At 41.6% G+C, this 20,850-nt stretch overlaps 1 protein-coding gene across 5 annotated transcripts in view; it reads left to right on the top strand.

Annotated features, from left to right (window-relative positions):
• The window catches only part of FAM227B (family with sequence similarity 227 member B), a 411,735-nt gene that overhangs the window by 357,527 nt on the left and 33,358 nt on the right, over nucleotides 1-20,850 (top strand). For all 5 annotated transcript variants that reach the window (XM_083183953.1, XM_083183951.1, XM_083183952.1 and 2 more), the window contains 3 exons: nucleotides 224-301; nucleotides 3,716-3,790; nucleotides 14,357-14,417. In XM_083183953.1, coding sequence (XP_083040079.1) covers nucleotides 224-301; nucleotides 3,716-3,790; nucleotides 14,357-14,417 — 214 coding nt within the window. The remainder of the gene's footprint in view (nucleotides 1-223; nucleotides 302-3,715; nucleotides 3,791-14,356; nucleotides 14,418-20,850) is intronic.

The raw sequence follows: 20,850 nt of genomic DNA, 5'->3' as shown, positions 1-20,850 counted from the left end.
CACTGTTCTTTCTCTCTCTCTCTCTCTCTTTCTCTGTGTCTATATATATAAATATATATATATATATATATATATATATATAGACACACACATACACACATGAGTTGAATAAATGTATGCAACGAGTTATCTTGTTACTTTATTTATTGAAACACCTTCGTAGTAATAATAATAATTATAATTTTTATCAAAATAAATACTGTTTCCTTGACAAATATATTACTTCTTCTGGTACAACCTATGAAGATGTCATTAAAGAAACCCAGATATTCAGAAAGAATTTACAACTTGAATATGAAATGTAAGTAATCTTCTCTTTAATTATTTTCAAAATATATACATGTTTTTACCTTATGTATCACATGATATTTGTCTCAATTACATTACAATTTGTGGTATTTAAATAAGTGAATATTGATATCAGAATATTTAAAATGCCACAATATAATGTAATATTAAGCATTTGGTCTTTAATTGCAAGTAACATAGATAGACTTCATTTGTCACTTCTGTATGTGAGGGTAATAATATTTATTGTAGATAAGATCATGGTGTAAACAGGAATGATGTGGCGTAGTCACATGTACTTTTAGCATTATATTGTAGTCAGATTAATGAAATCTTACATGCACCCTCACACTGTTGCTCCGGTGCTGGGAGCAGGGGAGCGCTCCCAGCACCAGGGCACATCATTACACATCTCTGCTCTTTGTACTGTGTAATGGACCATAAAGGCCAGTATGTGGGGCTTACAGTAATATCTAAGGCACAACTACACTACTATCACTATAATAAATAGAGATACCGGACTATGAGCCTGATTCTGATACAGTATGCTTGTTATGCTGCAAAGCTCGCAGCTTACCAAGCAATTGTTGCGCCATACCAGTGAACCCCCCCCCACAACCCTATCCCTTCGCAAGCATGCGAGGGGATGTGTTATGAAAACACATCCCCTCGCATGTGCCCGCAGCAGGAGAAATCATTCAATGGTCGTCAGTGGAGACTGACATATTTGCAGACAGTAGGACAAAGACAGGGCGGGCGGGCGGGCGGCTGATGTGATATGACTACAGCCACCTGCCCCCGGACACACTTTTTCCTGCCCGCACTCAGCGTCTACATGGGGATGCCATGAATAGCTGCCATGCCCCGACTCCACCCCCGCCCCCCCTCCTTTTACCACGCCAAAGGCGAAGGCACCCACACACAAGCTCTGCACATGTGCATATGAGAATATGCGCATGCGCAGAGGCTTACCATCTGTCCCTCATGCAAATACGCATGGGACCGATGGGTCCAGAATCAGGCCTTAAATGTAATAGCCTGTGAGGTGCAGGATATTATGTGGGTCTGTCCTTATTTTAAAAGCAAAAAAAACAGAGGTTGTAAATTGGGATTGATACCAAAATGGTACCGACCAATTCACGTTCCTGGCGCTCCAATAATAGGAGAAAAATAAATTGGTGGATGTTAAATGATCTACACCAATTAAATATCTACCCAGCTGCTGCACGTGCTGGATGAGCTAGCCCAGCTCATGAAAGGTGAACAAGATATGGGGGGGTTTCAACACAATTGCGCTGCTGGGTATAATGTAGTATAAAGAAACTCTGAGTCTAGTTTGGGTCTGACCAGAAAGAAATGACACTGGACACGCTTGTAAATTTGTATTATTTTATAAATGTAAAAAAGATAGGCACATAATCATACACAATAAAACTATAACATGAATGTATAAAAACATATAGGGTTAGATCCCAAATGGTAAGGAGTGTCTCCAAGGTTTAATGTGAAAATCCCAATAATGGGAGTAACTCAGTTCAGATCCTGAATTGATTATTAATAATCAGGTAAATCGGGGTATCCTTCAGTAGGTGTTAATAATGCCAATTTAGCATGTAGACAAACATGCACTAGGTGGAAGGCAGTTCGAATGGTTACAATAGGGTAATTGGAATTTTCTCACCCATATATTGAAGGTAGCGGGGAGCTTAATGGATGTTGTTTAGCTCGACCCTGAAGTAGAATTTACTCCCAATTGCGGAGTCCGACAGCCGGGTAAATCTGTGAGAGTGGAAGCGGTATGGTCGGCGCTAAGTAGCACTATAGCAGGCGTCCCCAATATGGTGATCCGGGGGACCGGCCGTATGCTGGTGGAATTCTCCCTTGTCAGAGTAGCAGCGTGTCCTGCTGGCGCCGTAGGAGATGGTGTTGCAGCGGCGGGCACAGAAGTTAGCCGGTGGCCGCGTGGAGAGCCGATGTCAGAAGTGCGGCTAACAGTGAGCAGTACTGTTGGCTGGAGGCGGGACCTTGGAGACACGTCTAGAGGTTTGAATATTGCGTCAACGCGTTTCGTACCCTCTGTGAACTGGAACTTTTTCAAGACAACTTTAACCTTAACTTTAAAGACGTTTTTAACGCACTTTGAAAATCAGTCGCATCGCATGCCATTATAATGGCATGCGATGCGACGCGACAGACCTGATTTTTACATTGGACCCAATGTAAAATGGTCCCTGAGACCCGATTTCACATTGGACCCAATGTTAAATGCCCCCCAGACACCCAATTACTGTGATCTGTAAATTAAGGACTTTTAGCAGTACATGGGATCTCCCGTAATTCATCGGGGGGGTCGAGCTTTTAGCCATGTGGCTCTAACTTTATGGAACTCACTTCCCCGCACAGTTCGAGAGGCCCCCACTGCTTCAAGACTTTCTTATTTACTCAAGTATTTCCTTCATTACCTTAAGTATGAAAAGTTTTTTCTGTACTTTATTGTTTCTGTACTGTATTACAGTTATTCTATCTGTTAAGGGCCTTGAGTCCTATTGCAGAAAGAGCACGATATAAATAAAATGATTATTATTCTTTGAGGACCTATGCAGCATTTCTCCTCTGTGGAGGTAGTTGTGACCCTTTGTGGACTTCCGCATTTTGCCATCACTGCTGTTTTCAGTGTGAATTTTTTTCTTGAACACCTGTGTGGAATTGTTGTGGAAATATAACCTCTACTGGGACTGCCTTTATCTGGACTGCTATCTGCATATTGTTTCTTTGCTGGATTAACCTCTTCCTGTGTATTATTTATTTATGTGTGTGATGAAAAATAAACCATTATTGTGGTTTAATCTGCTCAGTAACTACTGGGTAATTAAAAGAGCGCTATATCCGGTACTTATGTAATATCTGGGCTCCTGTTTTTCTTATGAGACTGTGTCCCCTCGCCACGCTTCGGGCACGGTGGCTCGCTGCGCTCGCCCCACTATATAAAATCAACTCCATGCGTATTTGGATAGTAGGGGTATGAAAAAATGGGGTGCATTTAACATGGGAGCCCAGATAATACATAAGTACCCTATATCCTCACAGTCTCCTAAGTTTCTTATGCAGAATAATTTGCGGCAGTAAGTTACGGACAATGATAAGGACAGCACTATGGGTTATGCCATGATTAAAGGGCTGTAGTGAATTGATGGGAAGATTTATTAAGCTCGGTGAAGTGATAAACTGTCTGGTTTTTATCACCAGCCGATCAGCTCCTACTTGTGAAGATACAGGCTTTGTTTGAAAAATGACAGGTATGGGTTGATTGGTCGGTGATAAAAACCAGACAGTTTGTCACTTCACCGAGCTTAATAAATCAACCCCTGAGTCCCCTTATGCAGAAAACCTGACTTTAATGAATTGAGGGATGTGTTTGTATCCACAGGTTGGAAACAAAGACCCAGAAAGAACTTGCAGATATTCAGCACCAGAGCCTGAAAGTCAAGTGTAAAATTGAAAAGTAAGTAATGACATGTAGTACTTCTGAATTGGTGCAAATGTTTTTCTGCTATACAAAAGGGATACATTTGTTTAGGAAATGGAGCCCTTCGTGATTGATTTTTCTGGCAGTAATAATAATTCATTCAATGACTTGCTTTACATACAGAACCTCTTGTGTTTTTGGAAACATTTCAAGATCACTATAGATATCAGTAAACTCCGGTCTTGTGATTACACTTTTAGTCTTTTACTGATGGCTGTGTGTGTTTTTCATTATCATAAGGGTCTCCATAGACTTGAACTTCAGTGTACATACCTGGAAGTCCTTAGCTACGTTATTTCCTGCCTTGGTGTCTGGACTGATGGATTAGATACAGGATCTCCAATAGAAGCCATATGGGTGGCCTTAGACTGCTGGTGCATCCGGACTTCCTGGAACTCACATGTTCCCCATCTATAACATGGCATTTTCTTTAAATGGCAATATTGCTATTTATATCTTCCTAAATTTTACTTTTGTTCAAAAAAAGTTTACAAAATACGTCTGCGATGCTATCATCATTGTCCAAGTATGGCAGCAATCTTCCTTCCTGTTAAATTTACAATATGTTATAATAACCCAGTCATAGTCTGTAACCCCACACTTTAGGCACCTGACTAAAACTAAATGTACCCAGGTAGTCATAACATAAAAAGATAGGTACAGATGAGTCTCACATATCTGAAATGCTTGGGACCAGAAGTATTTTGTATTTCGGATTTTTTTGTATTTTGGAATAATTGCTTAACATAATGAGATAGCTGGGGAGGGGACCCACGTCTAAACGCAATATTTTTAGTAAATGTGTGCATGAAACACAGTGTATATGGAACAAATCAGAAAGCAAAGGTGTCATTGTATCAGTCATGATTGAAAAATTTGGATTTTGGAATATTATGTATATTGGACTTTTAGATACAGTGGGCCAGATGCACTAAGCTTCAAAAGTGATAAAATAGAGAGTGATAAACAGCCAGCCAATCAGCTCCTGTCTGATATTTTTCAAACACACAGTCTGTGACATGGCAGGTAGGAGCTGATTGGCTGGCTTAATCACTCTCCATTTTATCACTTTTGAAGCTCATTGCATCTGGACCAATATGTGAGACTCAAGGCAAGATAAACAAGAAAAAATTCTCTACTGTGCTAACTGCGCCTGGAGCAGCAATAAAGATCACAAACACCAATGAGGGATAGTTCAGTCCTTCCACACAAATAATGAATAATGAACAGAATATGTGTTGCAATCCTTTGTAGCGCTCAAATAAAAATAAAAATAAGTAAAAAGATGGAAATAGTTACGTATTTCTTTGCCCTGTGTGGCCAAGATGTAGAAAGTGTCACATCAGATTTCTCACGGGCAATTCATACATAAAAAACAAATAAACAAAAACATATATAGTGAAGTAGGTTTTTAAAAGTTCATATACGGACTTTCTTCAAGGCAACTTGATAAAGACAGACACTTTTGAAACGAGTTGGTGTTTTATTATACTGGAAAGGCTGTTTGAGCTATATCTGTTATCATACATGCCCCTCCTTTTATATTTACTTTTTTTTTTTTTATAAATTCCACCAATTTTAATATCTGCCTGGACATCTTTTTCATTGAAAAGAAACCATTATATGAGGATCCGCTGCAAGGCAAACGAAAGTGAGCGTTTGAAAGATACCTTTACATGTTTTCTGCCATTTATATGAATGTAAGCTTATTGTAAGCACCGTTCATTACTACCTGCACAGGAGGCGACCCTTTAACCCCTTCCCGACATTTGACGTATATATACGTCATGGCCGGGAAGTACTTCCCGACACATGACGTATATATACGTCATGACTTCTAACTGTCACTGCGTCTAGAGACGCAGTGACAGAGGGACGATGTCTGCTGTCCCTGACAGCAGACATGTCCCTGCATGCCCAGGGGGGGCTGCGATGCCGCCCCCCCGTCGGCGATCGCTGTGATTGGCTGTTCAGTGTGAACAGCCATTCACAGCGTTTTCTGTGTCACCGGCGAATAACGTTCGCCGGTGACACAGGGATCGGAGGTGATTGGTGCTGTAAAGTACAGCACCAATCACCGCGGGGTGTAAGGGTGACACTGGTGTCACCCCACCTCACCCCGCCCGCCCCCAAAGGCCGTGATTGGTTCGTCGGACCGACGGACCAATCACAGCCATGGAGGGGGGTTTAAACTAACGGTGACTGCACTGCAGACGCCATTCCGGTCTGGAATTGCGTGCAGTGCGGTCACCGTACCCAGCTGCCGCGATATACTGACCAGAACCCCTCTAAATACTTACCTGATCACTGCCTGGATCTTGCTTATTCTTGTGACATCCTGTGACATCCTGTGCTGTGTTGTGCTGCTGCGAGTTATTAGATAGAGAGATAGAGAGAGAGAGATAGAGAGAGATAGAGAGGCCTAGTGACAGAGAGTGCTATATTTTGTGCTGCTGCAGTGTGATAGAGCTATAGATAGAGAGATAGAGAGAGATAGAGAGAGATAGAGAGAGAGAGATAGAGAGAAATAGAGAGATAGTGACAGATTGTGCTATATATTTTTTATATAACTGACTGCTGCCCCCCCTTTTGTGCTGATCAGTATAAATTAACTGATCAGCAACTTTTTTGGGGCGCAGGTTTTTTTTTTAGATATATATACCTGTCAGTGCTGCTGCTGCTGCAGTGTCATAGAGTGAGAGATAGAGAGAGATAGTGACAGAGAGTGATAGAGACTGCTATATTTTGTGTCTGCTGCCCCCCTTTTGTGCACCCCCAGCAACTTTTTGGGGGTGCAGGGGTTATTTTTCATATATATAACTGTCAGTGCTGCTGCTGCAGTGTCATAGAGTGATAGATAGTGAGAGATAGAGAGATAGAGAGAGATAGTGACAGAGAGTGATAGAGAGTGCTAAATTTTGTGTCTGCTGCCCCCGCCTTTTGTGCTGATCACTATATCTGAGGTGATCAGCAACTTTTTGGGGGTGCAGAGGTTTTTTTTTTTTATATATACCTGTCAGTTGCTGCCAGTTGCACTGTCAGTTGCACCAAAGGTTGTGCATCTGCTGCCCCTCACTGGTAATCAGTGTCGCATCACTGATCACCTTTTTTTTTTTGTGGGTGCTGTGGGGTCTTTTTTTAATTTTTTTTTTACACACACTGTGATTTTGTGGGTGTCCTGTGGCCACTGTGCGCTGATCAGTGACGTACATCACTGATCATCTTTTTCGGCACAGGGTTGATCTATTTTTTTTTTTTTTTGATCAAATTCCTGTTGCCTTTGAGCGCTGTTCAGTGACGGACGTTACTGACCAACATCTGTGCTCAATTTTTGGCGCAGGACCTTTTTTTTTTTTTTTTAACCCCTTCAATTTTTTTTTTAACCCCTTCAATTTTTTTTTTTTTTAACCCCTTCAATTTTTTTTTTGTATAAAGTATTTTTTTTTTTCTGCACTACATACACACTACACACTACATACCCCCCGGGTTGAAATAAAGTTTGTACCCCCCCCTACACTATACACGTGTTGAAACATTTCACTACCAGTAACACAAAAATAAAAATGGCATCCCAAATGTCATCCCAAATGTCATCCCAAATGTCATCCCAGTCATCCAGAAGAATGTATTCAGTGGAGGAGGCATATGCCATGCTTACCTCTGACTCTGACACAGCCAGTGAGGCAAGCGGGGAATTTTAAGGATTCGTCTTAAGCTCCTCTTCCTCCTCTGGTGATGAGGGACCCCCTCAAAGACGCCCCCGTAGAGCAGCTGAGACCCACCCCCCAATAATTGATCTCGTATGGACCCCACCACCAGACAATTTTGAGCCCCAGGTTCCTGAGTTTTTGGCCATGCCAGGAATCCAATTTGATTCCACAGGTCTCAGAGAAATTGACTTTTTCAAATTATTTTTCTCTGATGATTTTATAAATTTAATGGTGGACCAAACTAATTTATATGCCCAGCAGTTTATTGCTCAAAACCCCACGTCATCATTTGCTAGGTGGACCCCTGTAGATGCAGTAGAGATGATGACGTTTTGGGGTCTGGTGTTTCATATGGGCATAGTAAAAAAGCCAGAAATTAGGCAATATTGGAGTACAGATGTTCTGTACAGCACCCCATTTTACCGTATGGCCATGCCCCGGGCTCGATTTGAGACGATCCTTAAATTTTTGCATTACAACGATAATGCACAGTGCCCACCCAGAGATGATCCCACCTTTGACCGGCTATTCAAAGTCAGGCCGGTCATTGATCATTTCAGTGCCAAATTTGCAGAGATGTACATCCCAGATAAATTCATTTGCATAGACGAGTCCCTTATACATTTTAAAGGAAGGGTTAAATTCCGCCAGTACCTTCCCAGTAAGAGGGCAAGGTATGGCATAAAAATGTATAAGCTGTGTGAAAGCACCTCAGGGTACACCCACATGTTTAGGGTATATGAAGGGAAGGATTCAAGAATTGAACCGCCAGAATGCCCCCCCTCCCTCGTAGGTGTTAGTGGAAAAATTGTCTGGGATTTAGTGCACCCCTTCCTGGATAAAGGTTATCACCTCTATGTGGATAACTTTTACATTAGCATCCCCCTGTTTAAGGCCCTTGGTTCAAGAGGTACAGCAGCTTGCGGTACTGTGCGCAAAAACCAAAGAGGCCTCCCAAAAACGCACATTGCCCAAGTAATGAGAAGGGGTGAAAGCAGGGGAATATGCACCGAAAATATGTTGTTGGTCAAATATAAGGACAAGAGGGATGTCCTTATACTGACAACAATTCACGGAGACAGTACCACCTCCGTCCCTGTACGAGGTACCAGTACCCACACCTCAAAACCTAATTGTATCCTGGATTACAATAGGTACATGGGCGGAGTGGATCTTTCAGATCAGGTACTGAAGCCGTACAGTGCCCTGTGGAAAACAAAAATCTGGTACAAGAAGCTGGCCGTGTATATCATCCAGATGGCACTGTATAACGCTTACGTGCTATTCCGTTCTACCGGCCAGAGGGGGACATTTATGCACTTTCAAGAGGAAGTCATAAAGGGCCTAGTATTTGGGAACCAGCAGGCAGAGGGCCCCAGTACTTCTAGTACTGGCCCCCGTATTGTACCAGGGCAGCATTTTCCGAACGAAATCCCCTTCACTGCAAGAAAGGGCAGGACACAAAAAAGGTGCAAAGTTTGCTATAAAAAGGGAATAAGAAAGGAAACTATTTTCCACTGTGAAACTTGCCCCGACAAACCCGGCCTATGTATAAAGGAGTGTTTTAAAATATACCACACATCTATGGATTATTAGGTTCATCATTTCACCGTGCTTCGGGGGTCTTGCTAATGCCACATAGCACCCACCAACATTCCACCAGAATCTGAGCTGCAAAATCCAAAAATCACTCCTTCCCTTCTGAGTCCTGCCATGCACCCAACTGGTATTTTTTGGTCACATATGAGGCATTGCCATACTCGGGAGAAATTGGGGCACAGATTTTGGGGTGCTTTTTCTCCTTCATACCTTCTGAAAATGAAAAATTTTGAGCCAGAACTGCATTTTTGTGTAAAAAATGTAATTTTTCATTTTCACTGCCCAGTTGTATAAAAATTGGTGAAACCCCTGGGGGTTTGAAAAGTACACTATACCCCTAGATGAATTCCCTGAGGGGTGTAGTTTGCAAAATGGGGTCACTTGTGGGGTGGTTCCACTGTATTGGTGCTTTGGGGGTCTTGCTAATGCGACATAGCACCCACCAACATTCCACCAGAATTTGTGCTGCAAAATCCAAATATCACTCCTTCCCTTCTGAGTCCTGCCACTTTTTGGTCACACATGAGGCATTGCCGTACTCGGGAGAAATTGGGGCACAGATTTTGGGGTGCTTTTTCTCCTTCATACCTTCTGAAAATGAAAAATTTTGAGCCAGAACTGCATTTTTGTGTAAAAAAATGTAATTTTTCATTTTCACTGCCCAGTTGTATCAAAATTGGTGAAACCCCTGGGGGTTTGAAATGTACACTATACCCCTAGATGAATTCCCTGAGGGGTGTAGTTTGCAAAATGGGGTCACTTGTGGGGGGGTTCCACTGTATTGGTGCTTTGGGGGTCTTGCTAATGCGACATAGCACCCACCAACATTCCACCACCAAAAATCACTCCTTCCCTTCTGAGTCCTGCCATGCACCCAACTGGTATTTTTTGGTCACATATGAGGCATTGCCATACTCGGGAGAAATTGGGGCACAGATTTTGGGGTGCTTTTTCTCCTTCATACCTTCTGAAAATGAAAAATTTTGAGCCAGAACTGCATTTTTTGTGTAAAAAATGTAATTTTTCATTTTCACTGCCCAGTTGTATCAAAATTGGTGAAACCCCTGGGGGTTTGAAATGTACACTATACCCCTAGATGAATTCCCTGAGGGGTGTAGTTTGCAAAATGGGGTCACTTGTGGGGTGGTTCCACTGTATTGGTGCTTTGGGGGTCTTGCTAATGCAACATAGCACCCACCAACATTCCACCACCAAAAATCACTCCTTCCCTTCTGAGTCCTGCCATGCACCCAACTGGTATTTTTTGGTCACATATGAGGCATTGCCATACTCGGGAGAAATTGGGCACAGATTTTGGGGTGCTTTTTCTCCTTCATACCTTATGAAAATGAAAAATTTTGAGCCAGAACTGCATTTTTGTGTAAAAAAATGTAATTTTTCATTTTCACTGCCCAGTTGTATCAAAATTGGTGAAACCCCTGGGGGTTTGAAATGTACACTATACCCCTAGATGAATTCCCTGAGGGGTGTAGTTTGCAAAATGGGGTCACTTGTGGGGGGTTTCCACTGTATTGGTGCTTGGGGGGTCTTGCTAATGCAACATAGCACCCACCAACATTCCACCAGAATCTGAGCGGCAAAATCCAAAAATCACTCCTTCCTTTCTGAGTCCTGCCATGCACCCAAATGGTATTTTTTGGTCACATGTGAGGCATTGCCGTACTCGGGAGAAATTGGGGCACAGATTTTGGGGTGCTTTGTCTCCTTCATTCCTTGTGAAAATGAAAAATTTTGAGCCAGAACTGCATTTTTGTGTAAAAAATTTAATTTTTCATTTGCACAGCCCAGTTGTATCAAAATTGGTGAAACCCCTGGGGGTTTGAAATGTACACTATACCCCTAGATGAATTCCCTGAGGGGTGTAGTTTGCAAAATGGGGTCACTTGTGGGGGGGGTTCCACTGTATTGGTGCTTGGGGGGTCTTGCTAATGCGACATAGCACCCACCAAAATTCCACCAGAATCTGAGCTGCAAAATCCAAAAATCACTCCTTCCCTTCTGAGTCCTGCCATGCACCCAAATGGTATTTTTTGGTCACATGTGAGGCATTGCCTTACTCGGGAGAAATTGGGGCACAGATTTTGGGGTGCTTTTTCTCCTTCTTACCTTCTGAAAATGAAAAATTTTGAGCCAGAACTGCATTTTTGTGTAAAAAAATGTAATTTTTCATTTTCACTGCCCAGTTGTATCAAAATTGGTGAAACCCCTGGGGGTTTGAAATATACACTATACCCCTAGATGAATTCCCTGAGGGGTGTAGTTTGCAAAATGGGGTCACTTGTGGGGGGTTCCACTGTATTGGTGCTTTGGGGGTCTTGCTAATGCGACATAGCACCCACCAACATTCCACCACCAAAAATCACTCCTTCCCTTCTGAGTCCTGCCATGCACCCAACTGGTATTTTTTGGTCACATATGAGGCATTGCCATACTCGGGAGAAATTGGGGCACAGATTTTGGGGTGCTTTTTCTCCTTCATACCTTATGAAAATGAAAAATTTTGAGCCAGAACTGCATTTTTGTGTAAAAAAATGTAATTTTTCATTTTCACTGCCCAGTTGTATCAAAATTGGTGAAACCCCTGGGGGTTTGAAATGTACACTATACCCCTAGATGAATTCCCTGAGGGGTGTAGTTTGCAAAATGGGGTCACTTGTGGGGGGGTTCCACTGTATTGGTGCTTGGGGGGTCTTGCTAATGCAACATAGCACCCACCAACATTCCACCAGAATCTGAGCTGCAAAATCCAAAAATCACTCCTTCCTTTCTGAGTCCTGCCATGCACCCAAATGGTATTTTTTGGTCACATGTGAGGCATTGCCGTACTCGGGAGAAATTGGGGCACAGATTTTGGGGTGCTTTGTCTCCTTCATTCCTTGTGAAAATGAAAAATTTTGAGCCAGAACTGCATTTTTGTGTAAAAAATGTAATTTTTCATTTGCACAGCCCAGTTGTATCAAAATTGGTGAAACCCCTGGGGGTTTGAAATGTACACTATACCCCTAGATGAATTCCCTGAGGGGTGTAGTTTGCAAAATGGGGTCACTTGTGGGGAGGTTCCACTGTATTGGTGCTTGGGGGGTCTTGCTAATGCGACATAGCACCCACCAAAATTCCACCAGAATCTGAGCTGCAAAATCCAAAAATCACTCCTTCCCTTCTGAGTCCTGCCATGCACCCAAATGGTATTTTTTGGTCACATGTGAGGCATTGCCGTACTCGGGAGAAATTGGGGCACAGATTTTGGGGTGCTTTTTCTCCTTCTTACCTTCTGAAAATGAAAAATTTTGAGCCAGAACTGCATTTTTGTGTAAAAAAATGTAATTTTTCATTTTCACTGCCCAGTTGTATCAAAATTGGTGAAACCCCTGGGGGTTTGAAATGTACACTATACCCCTAGATGAATTCCCTGAGGGGTGTAGTTTGCAAAATGGGGTCACTTGTGGGGGGGTTCCACTGTATTGGTGCTTTGGGGGTCTTGCTAATGCGACATAGCACCCACCAACATTTCACCACCAAAAATCACTCCTTCCCTTCTGAGTCCTGCCATGCACCCAACTGGTATTTTTTGGTCACATATGAGGCATTGCCATACTCGGGAGAAATTGGGGCACAGATTTTGGGGTGCTTTTTCTCCTTCATACCTTATGAAAATGAAAAATTTGGAGCCAGAACTGCATTTTTGTGTAAAAAAATGTAATTTTTCATTTTCACTGCCCAGTTGTATCAAAATTGGTGAAACCCCTGGGGGTTTGAAATGTACACTATACCCCTAGATGAATTCCCTGAGGGGTGTAGTTTGCAAAATGGGGTCACTTGTGGGGGGGTTCCTAAATTTTAGCATCTTATGGTGCCTAGAAACCTACATGGTGCCTAAAAAATAATCTCATAAAAAGGAGGCTCCAAAATCAAGTAGGTGCTCCTTCTATTATGAAGCCTGTGGTTTGGTCAACGTGCACACTAGGGCCACATATAGGATATTTATGAAAACAAAAGAATTGGGGGAATCAATTTTTAGTCACATTTCTCTAGTAAAATGTACTGTGTTCCTTAGAAAAATGTATTAAAATTGCAAATCTGCAAAAAAAATGAAATTTTGAAATTTCACCTACACTTTGTTTTAATTCCTGTGAAACACCTAAAGGGTTAACAAACTTCCAAAATGCTGTGTTGAATACTGTGAGGGGTGCAGTTTTTGAAATGGTATCATTTATGGGGGTGTCTCACATACAAGTCCCTCAAAGTCACATCAGAACTGAACTGGTCCCTAAAAAAATCAGTGTTTGAAATTTTCTTGAAAATTTGAGAATTTGCTATTCATATTGTAAGCCTCCTAGTGTCCAAAAAAATTAAAAGGAAGTTGAAATAATGATGGAAACATAAAGTAGACATATGGTCTATGTTAGTTATTAACTATTTTGAGTGGTATGATTATTTGTCTCACAAGCAGAAAATTTAACATTTTGCAAATTGCTAAATTTTCCATTTTTTTACGACATTTTGGTATTTTTCACAAAAAAACACAGACTGTATCGACCCAAATTTACCACTAATTTGAAGTACAATGTGTCACGAAAAAACAATCTCAAAATCACTGGGATAAGTAAAAGCAAAAAAAAGTTATCCCCACTTAAGTGATACATGTCAGATTTGAAAAAAAGGGCTCTGTCAGGAACGCAAAAACTGGCTCTGTCAGGAAGGGGTTAAAGAATAGTACCACTATCGTATAAAGGAAGACTCCATTTTTTCATCCTACCTGCACAGGAGGCGACCCTTTAAAGAATAGTACCACTATTGTATAAAGGAAGACTCCATTTTTTCATCCTTGGGAAGAAAGTCCCTATATGAACTTTTATAAACCTACTTCTACTATATATGTTTTTGTTTATTTGTTTTTTATGTATGAATTGCCCGTGAGAAATCTGATGTGACACTTTCTACAACTTGGCCACACAGGGCAAAGAAATACGTAACCATTTCCATCTTTTTACTTATTTTTATTTGAGCGCTACAAGGATCGCAACACATTTTCTGTTTTGCAATATGTGAGACTCAACCTCTACAGATTTCTTTTGGCCTATGATTTGACATACTTATAATAAGATAAATTAGTAAGAAGGTGCATAGAACAGACTGTTACATTGCAAAATGACATTATTGGATATATTGTTTACTGTATGTGCTTCATTAATTGCATATGTTTTATTAACAGAATGAAAAAGGAACTTTCGAATGGGGTGAAGCTGAACCAGGCACTTCTTTTGGAGAAACTGGTATGACAAATATTTGTAAATTCTGGTTTGTATTGTGTTTTGTTCAAGACAAATTGCGCAGACACTACATCAGTGCAGCCCACCACACACAAAGGACCTTCACCTTAGATCCTCAATATAGTAGCAAAGATAGTGGAAATTAGTGTGTACGGCGCTTAGGTGATAAATTCACAAATATGTGAATTTATCACCTAAGCGCCTTACACACTAATTTCCACTATATTAAATATTTGTAAATGCTACAGTAAGATGTTCCAGTGTACAGTATGCTAGGAATGCATCCTACTGGTTCAGTATTAGAAAGCTGGCAGCTGGTAACATATGGGTTCTTCACAGTTGCGTAAACCACAGGGTGTCAACTGCCCAGTGGCCTACATGGCAATAGGGTAGGTCAAAGCCACGGCCTTAATTTCTAGGTCATTGTCTAGGATTATCATCAACAAAATGCCGACACTGCTGCCTTCTGTGCCCACCTGACCCCCCCCCCCCCCCACACACACACAATACTGTCTGCCACATACCTGAGAAGGCTCCGCTGTCATTGGGGTCCACCTGGGGAGAGTCATGTCCCTGCGGCCACCCTTTGGTGTGTCTGCTCCATGAGAGTATTCTGTATAGCTCTTCCTCCTCATCTGTCAGTTCCTTTGTTGGTAACTGCACATGTACCTGTAGACATAAGGTTTTATAGAGACCACATTGGATGGGATATCCAAGCCTCTAGTTATGCCACTTGTTCTTCACATGCCATGCAGTCATTTCTGTACAGTCCCTGTCTCATCTGATATTATCAGTAGTACAAATAGGGTAAGGGGACAAATCAATTGGCACATGTAGTAGAGAACACAATAATAGTGTGGTAGTGGGTGAGTAAGAAAACAAAATAATGCGATCAGTAAGTAAATCATAGAATATAAAACTGTAGGTTATTTACACACTCTGGATATGGAACAATATATGACACTGTAAAATCCACTGACCCTAGCTGTCCTCACAGGTATAGTAATAATCCAACATCTGGGACAAAGGCAGCACATTTCTAACAAACAGTACCTCCACTTTGTGTCGCTCGAATAGATGATATATATTTCAGTGGGAAATAATAGTGATGAGATGAAGAGCTCCTGTATTATCCAAGTGAGTCATGTTGCAGTACAATGAGAGCAGATTGAATCTTAGAGGACAAACATCAGAGGGCATCTGAAAATGGGCACTATGCAGACAGCAATGTATTCCTAATTTACAGTCTTGACAAATGGATGCTTGTCCTTCCTCCTGAAACAAAAGACATGGCTGAAATTCACTAATATTTGTTTTTAAAGTGCAACATACTGTAGTTCATTGAGATAAGACAGTTTTACACTGATATTGCTTAAAGGTGCAATATGCCAGTTAGTAATGTATTGTGAATTGCAAAAATCTGCTGAAATAGAGAATTTGGTTTCACTACTTAGGAGGGAATGCAATGTTGTGTAGGAGTTTTCCTATTTAATTAAAGGAGAAAAAAATGAGATGCAGCAATATTTATCTCTATAGATATCCCAACGTCTTTTTTTTCTTGCAGTCCAAAATGATCATTTTTTCTCTAGCACCCCCTAAGGACTAAATAATCAATTAGAAGTTTACGATTATCTTAATTACTCATCTTCCAAAGCACTGTGTTCTTCCTCCAATGTTGGGACCGGTCTTCTAAAGCAGTGGTGTGTTTAACCCCTTCCTGACACAGCATGTTTTTGCCTTCCTGACAGAGCCCTTTTTTTCAAATCGGACATGTATCACTTAAGTGTGGATAACTTTTTTTTGCTTTTACTTATCCCAGTGATTTTGAGATTGTTTTCTTGTGACACATTGTACTTCAAGTTAGTGGTAAATTTGGGTCGATACAGTCTGTGTTTTTTGTGAAAAATACCAAAATGTCGTAAAAAAATGGAAAATTTAGCAATTTGCAAAATGTTAAATTTTCTGCTTGTGAGACAAATAATCATACCACTCAAAATAGTTAATAACTAACATAGACCATATGTCTACTTTATGTTTCCATCATTATTTCAACTTCCTTTTAATTTTTTTGGACACTAGGAGGCTTACAATATGAATAGCAAATTCTCAAATTTTCAAGAAAATTTCAAACACTGATTCTTTTAGGGACCAGTTCAGTTCTGATGTGACTTTGAGGGACTTGTATGTGAGACACCCCCATAAATGATGCCATTTCAAAAACTGCACCCCTCACAGTATTCAAAACAGCATTTTGGAAGTTTGTTAACCCTTTAGGTGTTTCACAGGAATTAAAACAAAGTGTAGGTAAAATTTCATTTTTTTTGCAGATTTGCAATTTTAATACATTTTTCTAAGGAACACAGTAGATTTTACTAGAGAAATGTGACTAAAAATTGATTCCCCCAATTCTTTTGTTTTCATAAATATCCTATATGTGGCCCTAGTGTGCACGTTGACCAAACCACAGGCTTCATAATAGAAGGAGCACCTACTTGATTTTGGAGCCTCCTTTTTATGAGATTATTTTTTAGGCACCATGTAGGTTTCTAGGCACCATAAGATGCTAAAATTTAGGAACCCCCCCACAAGTGACCCCATTTTGCAAACTACACCCCTCAGGGAATTCATCTAGGGGTATAGTGTACATTTCAAACCCCCAGGGGTTTCACCAATTGTGGTACAACTGGGCAGTGAAAATGAAAAATTAAATTTTTTACACAAAAATGCAGTTCTGGCTCAAAATTTTTCATTTTCACAAGGAATGAAGGAGACAAAGCACCCCAAAATCTGTGCCCCAATTTCTCCCGAGTACGGCAATGCCTCACATGTGACCAAAAAATACCATTTGGGTGCATGGCAGGACTCAGAGAGGAAGGAGTGATTTTTGGATTTTGCAGCTCAGATTCTGGTGGAATGTTGGTGGGTGCTATGTCGCATTAGCAAGACCCCCCAAGCACCAATACAGTGGAACCCCCCCCAGAAGTGACCCCATTTTGCAAACTACACCCCTCAGGGAATTCATCTAGGGGTATAGTGTACATTTCAAACCCCCAGGGGTTTCACCAATTTTGATACAACTGGGCAGTGAAAATGAAAAATTACATTTTTTTACACAAAAATGCAGTTCTGGCTCAAAATTTTTCATTTTCAGAAGGTATGAAGGAGAAAAAGCACCCCAAAATCTGTGCCCCAATTTCTCCCGAGTACGGCAATGCCTCACATGTGACCAAAAAATACCATTTGGGTGCATGGCAGGACTCAGAAGGGAAGGAGTGATTTTTGGATTTTGCAGCTCAGATTCTGATGGAATGTTGGTGGGTGCTATGTCGCATTAGCAAGACCCCCCAAGCACCAACACAGTGGAACCCCCCCACAAGTGACCCCATTTTGCAAACTACACCCCTCAGGGAATTCATCTAAGGGTATAGTGTACATTTCAAACCCCCAGGGGTTTCACCAATTTTGATACAACTGGGCTGTGCAAATGAAAAATTACATTTTTTACACAAAAATGCAGTTCTGGCTCAAAATTTTTCATTTTCACAAGAAATGAAGGAGACAAAGCACCCCAAAATCTGTGCCCCAATTTCTCCCGAGTACGGCAATGCCTCACATGTGACCAAAAAATACCATTTGGGTGCATGGCAGGACTCAGAAGGGAAGGAGTGATTTTTGGATTTTGCAGCTCAGATTCTGGTGGAATGTTGGTGGGTGCTATGTCGCATTAGCAAGACCCCCAAAGCACCAATACAGTGGAACCCCCCCACAAGTGACCCCATTTTGCAAACTACACCCCTCAGGGAATTCATCTAGGGGTATAGTGTACATTTCAAACCCCCAGGGGTTTCACCAATTTTGATACAACTGGGCAGTGAAAATGAAAAATTACATTTTTTTACACAAAAATGCAGTTCTGGCTCAAACTTTTTCATTTTCAGAAGGTATGAAGGAGAAAAAGCACCCCAAAATCTGTGCCCCAATTTCTCCCGAGTACGGCAATGCCTCACATGTGACCAAAAAATACCATTTGGGTGCATGGCAGGACTCAGAAGGGAAGGAGTGATTTTTGGATTTTGCGGCTCAGATTCTGGTGGAATGTTGGTGGGTGCTATGTCGCATTAGCAAGACCCCCAAAGCACCAATACAGTGGAACCCCCCCACAAGTGACCCCATTTTGCAAACTACACCCCTCAGGGAATTCATCTAGGGGTATAGTGTACATTTCAAACCCCCAGGGGTTTCACCAATTTTGATAGAACTGGGCAGTGAAAATGAAAAATTACATTTTTTTACACAAAAATGCAGTTCTGGCTCAAAATTTTTCATTTTCAGAAGGTATGAAGGAGAAAAAGCACCCCAAAATCTGTGCCCCAATTTCTCCCGAGTACGGCAATGCCTCACATGTGACCAAAAAATACCATTTGGGTGCATGGCAGGACTCAGAAGGGAAGGAGTGATTTTTGGATTTTGCGGCTCAGATTCTGGTGGAATGAATGGTGGGTACTATGTGGCATTAGCAAGACCCCCGAAGCACGGTGAAATTATGAACCTAATAATCCATAGATGTGTGGTATATTTTAAAACACTCCTTTATACATAGGCCGGGTTTGTCGGGGCAAGTGTCACACTGGAAAATAGTTTGCTTTCTTATTCCCTTTTTATAGCAAACTTTGCACCTTTTTTGTGTCCTGCCCTTTTTTCCAGTGGATGGGATTTCATCAGGAAAATGCTGCCCTGGTACAATACGGGGGCCAGTACTAGAAGTACTGGGGCCCTCTGCCTGCTGGTTCCCAAATATTAGGCCCTTTATGACTTCCTCTTGAAAGTGCATAAATGTCCCCCTCTGGCCGGTAGAACGGAATAGCACGTAAGCGTTATACAGTGCCATCTGGATGATATACACGGCCAGCTTCTTGTACCAGATTTTTGTTTTCCGCAGGGCACTGTACGGCTTCAGTACCTGATCTGAAAGATCCACTCCGCCCATGTACCTATTGTAATCCAGGATACAATTAGGTTTTGAGGTGTGGGTACTGGTACCTCGTACAGGGACGGAGGTGATACTGTCTCCGTGAATTGTTGTCAGTATAAGGACATCCCTCTTGTCCTTATATTTGACCAACAACATATTTTCGGTGCATATTCCCCTGCTTTCACCCCTTCTCATTACTTGGGCAATGTGCGTTTTTGGGAGGCCTCTTTGGTTCTTGCGCACAGTACCGCAAGCTGCTGTACCTCTTGAACCAAGGGCCTTAAACAGGGGGATGCTAGTGTAAAAGTTATCCACATAGAGGTGATAACCTTTATCCAGGAAGGGGTGCACTAAATCCCAGACAATTTTTCCACTAACACCTACGAGGGAGGGGGGGCATTCTGGCGGTTCAATTCTTGAATCCTTCCCTTCATATACCCTAAACATGTGGGTGTACCCTGAGGTGCTTTCACACAGCTTATACATTTTTATGCCATACCTTGCCCTCTTACTGGGAAGGTACTGGCGGAATTTAACCCTTCCTTTAAAATGTATAAGGGACTCGTCTATGCAAATGAATTTATCTGGGATGTACATCTCTGCAAATTTGGCACTGAAATGATCAATGACCGGCCTGACTTTGAATAGCCGGTCAAAGGTGGGATCATCTCTGGGTGGGCACTGTGCATTATCGTTGTAATGCAAAAATTTAAGGATCATCTCAAAACGAGCCCGAGTCATGGCCATACGGTAAAATGGGGTGCTGTACATTTTTTACTATGCCCATATGAAACACCAGACCCCAAAACGTCATCATCTCTACTGCATCTACAGGGGTCCACCTAGCAAATTATGACGTGGGGTTTTGAGCAATAAACTGCTGGGCATATAAATTAGTTTGGTCCACCATTAAATTTATAAAATCATCAGAGAAAAATAATTTGAAAAAGTCAATTTCTCTGAGACCTGTGGAATCAAATTGGATTCCTGGCATGGCCAAAAACTCAGGAACCTGGGGCTCAAAATTGTCTGGTGGTGGGGTCCATACGAGATCAATTATTGGGGGGGGGGTCTCAGCTGCTCTACGGGGGCGTCTTTGAGGGGGTCCCTCATCACTAGAGGAGGAAGAGGAGCTTAAGATGAATCCTTCAAATTCCCCGCTTGCCTCACTGGCTGTGTCAGAGTCAGAGGCAAGCATGGCATATGCCTCCTCCGCTGAATACATTCTTCTGGATGACTGGGATGACATTTGGGATGACATTTGGGATGCCATTTTTATTTTTGTGTTTCTGGTAGTGAAATGTTTCAACACGTGTATAGTGTAGGGGGGGTACAAACTTTATTTCAACCCGGGGGGTATGTAGTGTGTATGTAGTGCAGAAAAAAAAAAAATACTTTATACAGGAATTTGATCCCAATAAAAAAAAAAAAATTGAAGGGGTTAAAAAAAAAAAAAATTGAAGG

Source organism: Crinia signifera, chromosome 4, assembly GCF_055691185.1.
Source record: "Crinia signifera chromosome 4, ASM5569118v1, whole genome shotgun sequence".
NCBI classification, from domain to species: Eukaryota; Metazoa; Chordata; class Amphibia; order Anura; family Myobatrachidae; genus Crinia; species Crinia signifera.
The sequence above is the reverse complement of the archived record's forward strand: the minus strand, read 5'-3'. Positions and strand labels throughout refer to the sequence as shown.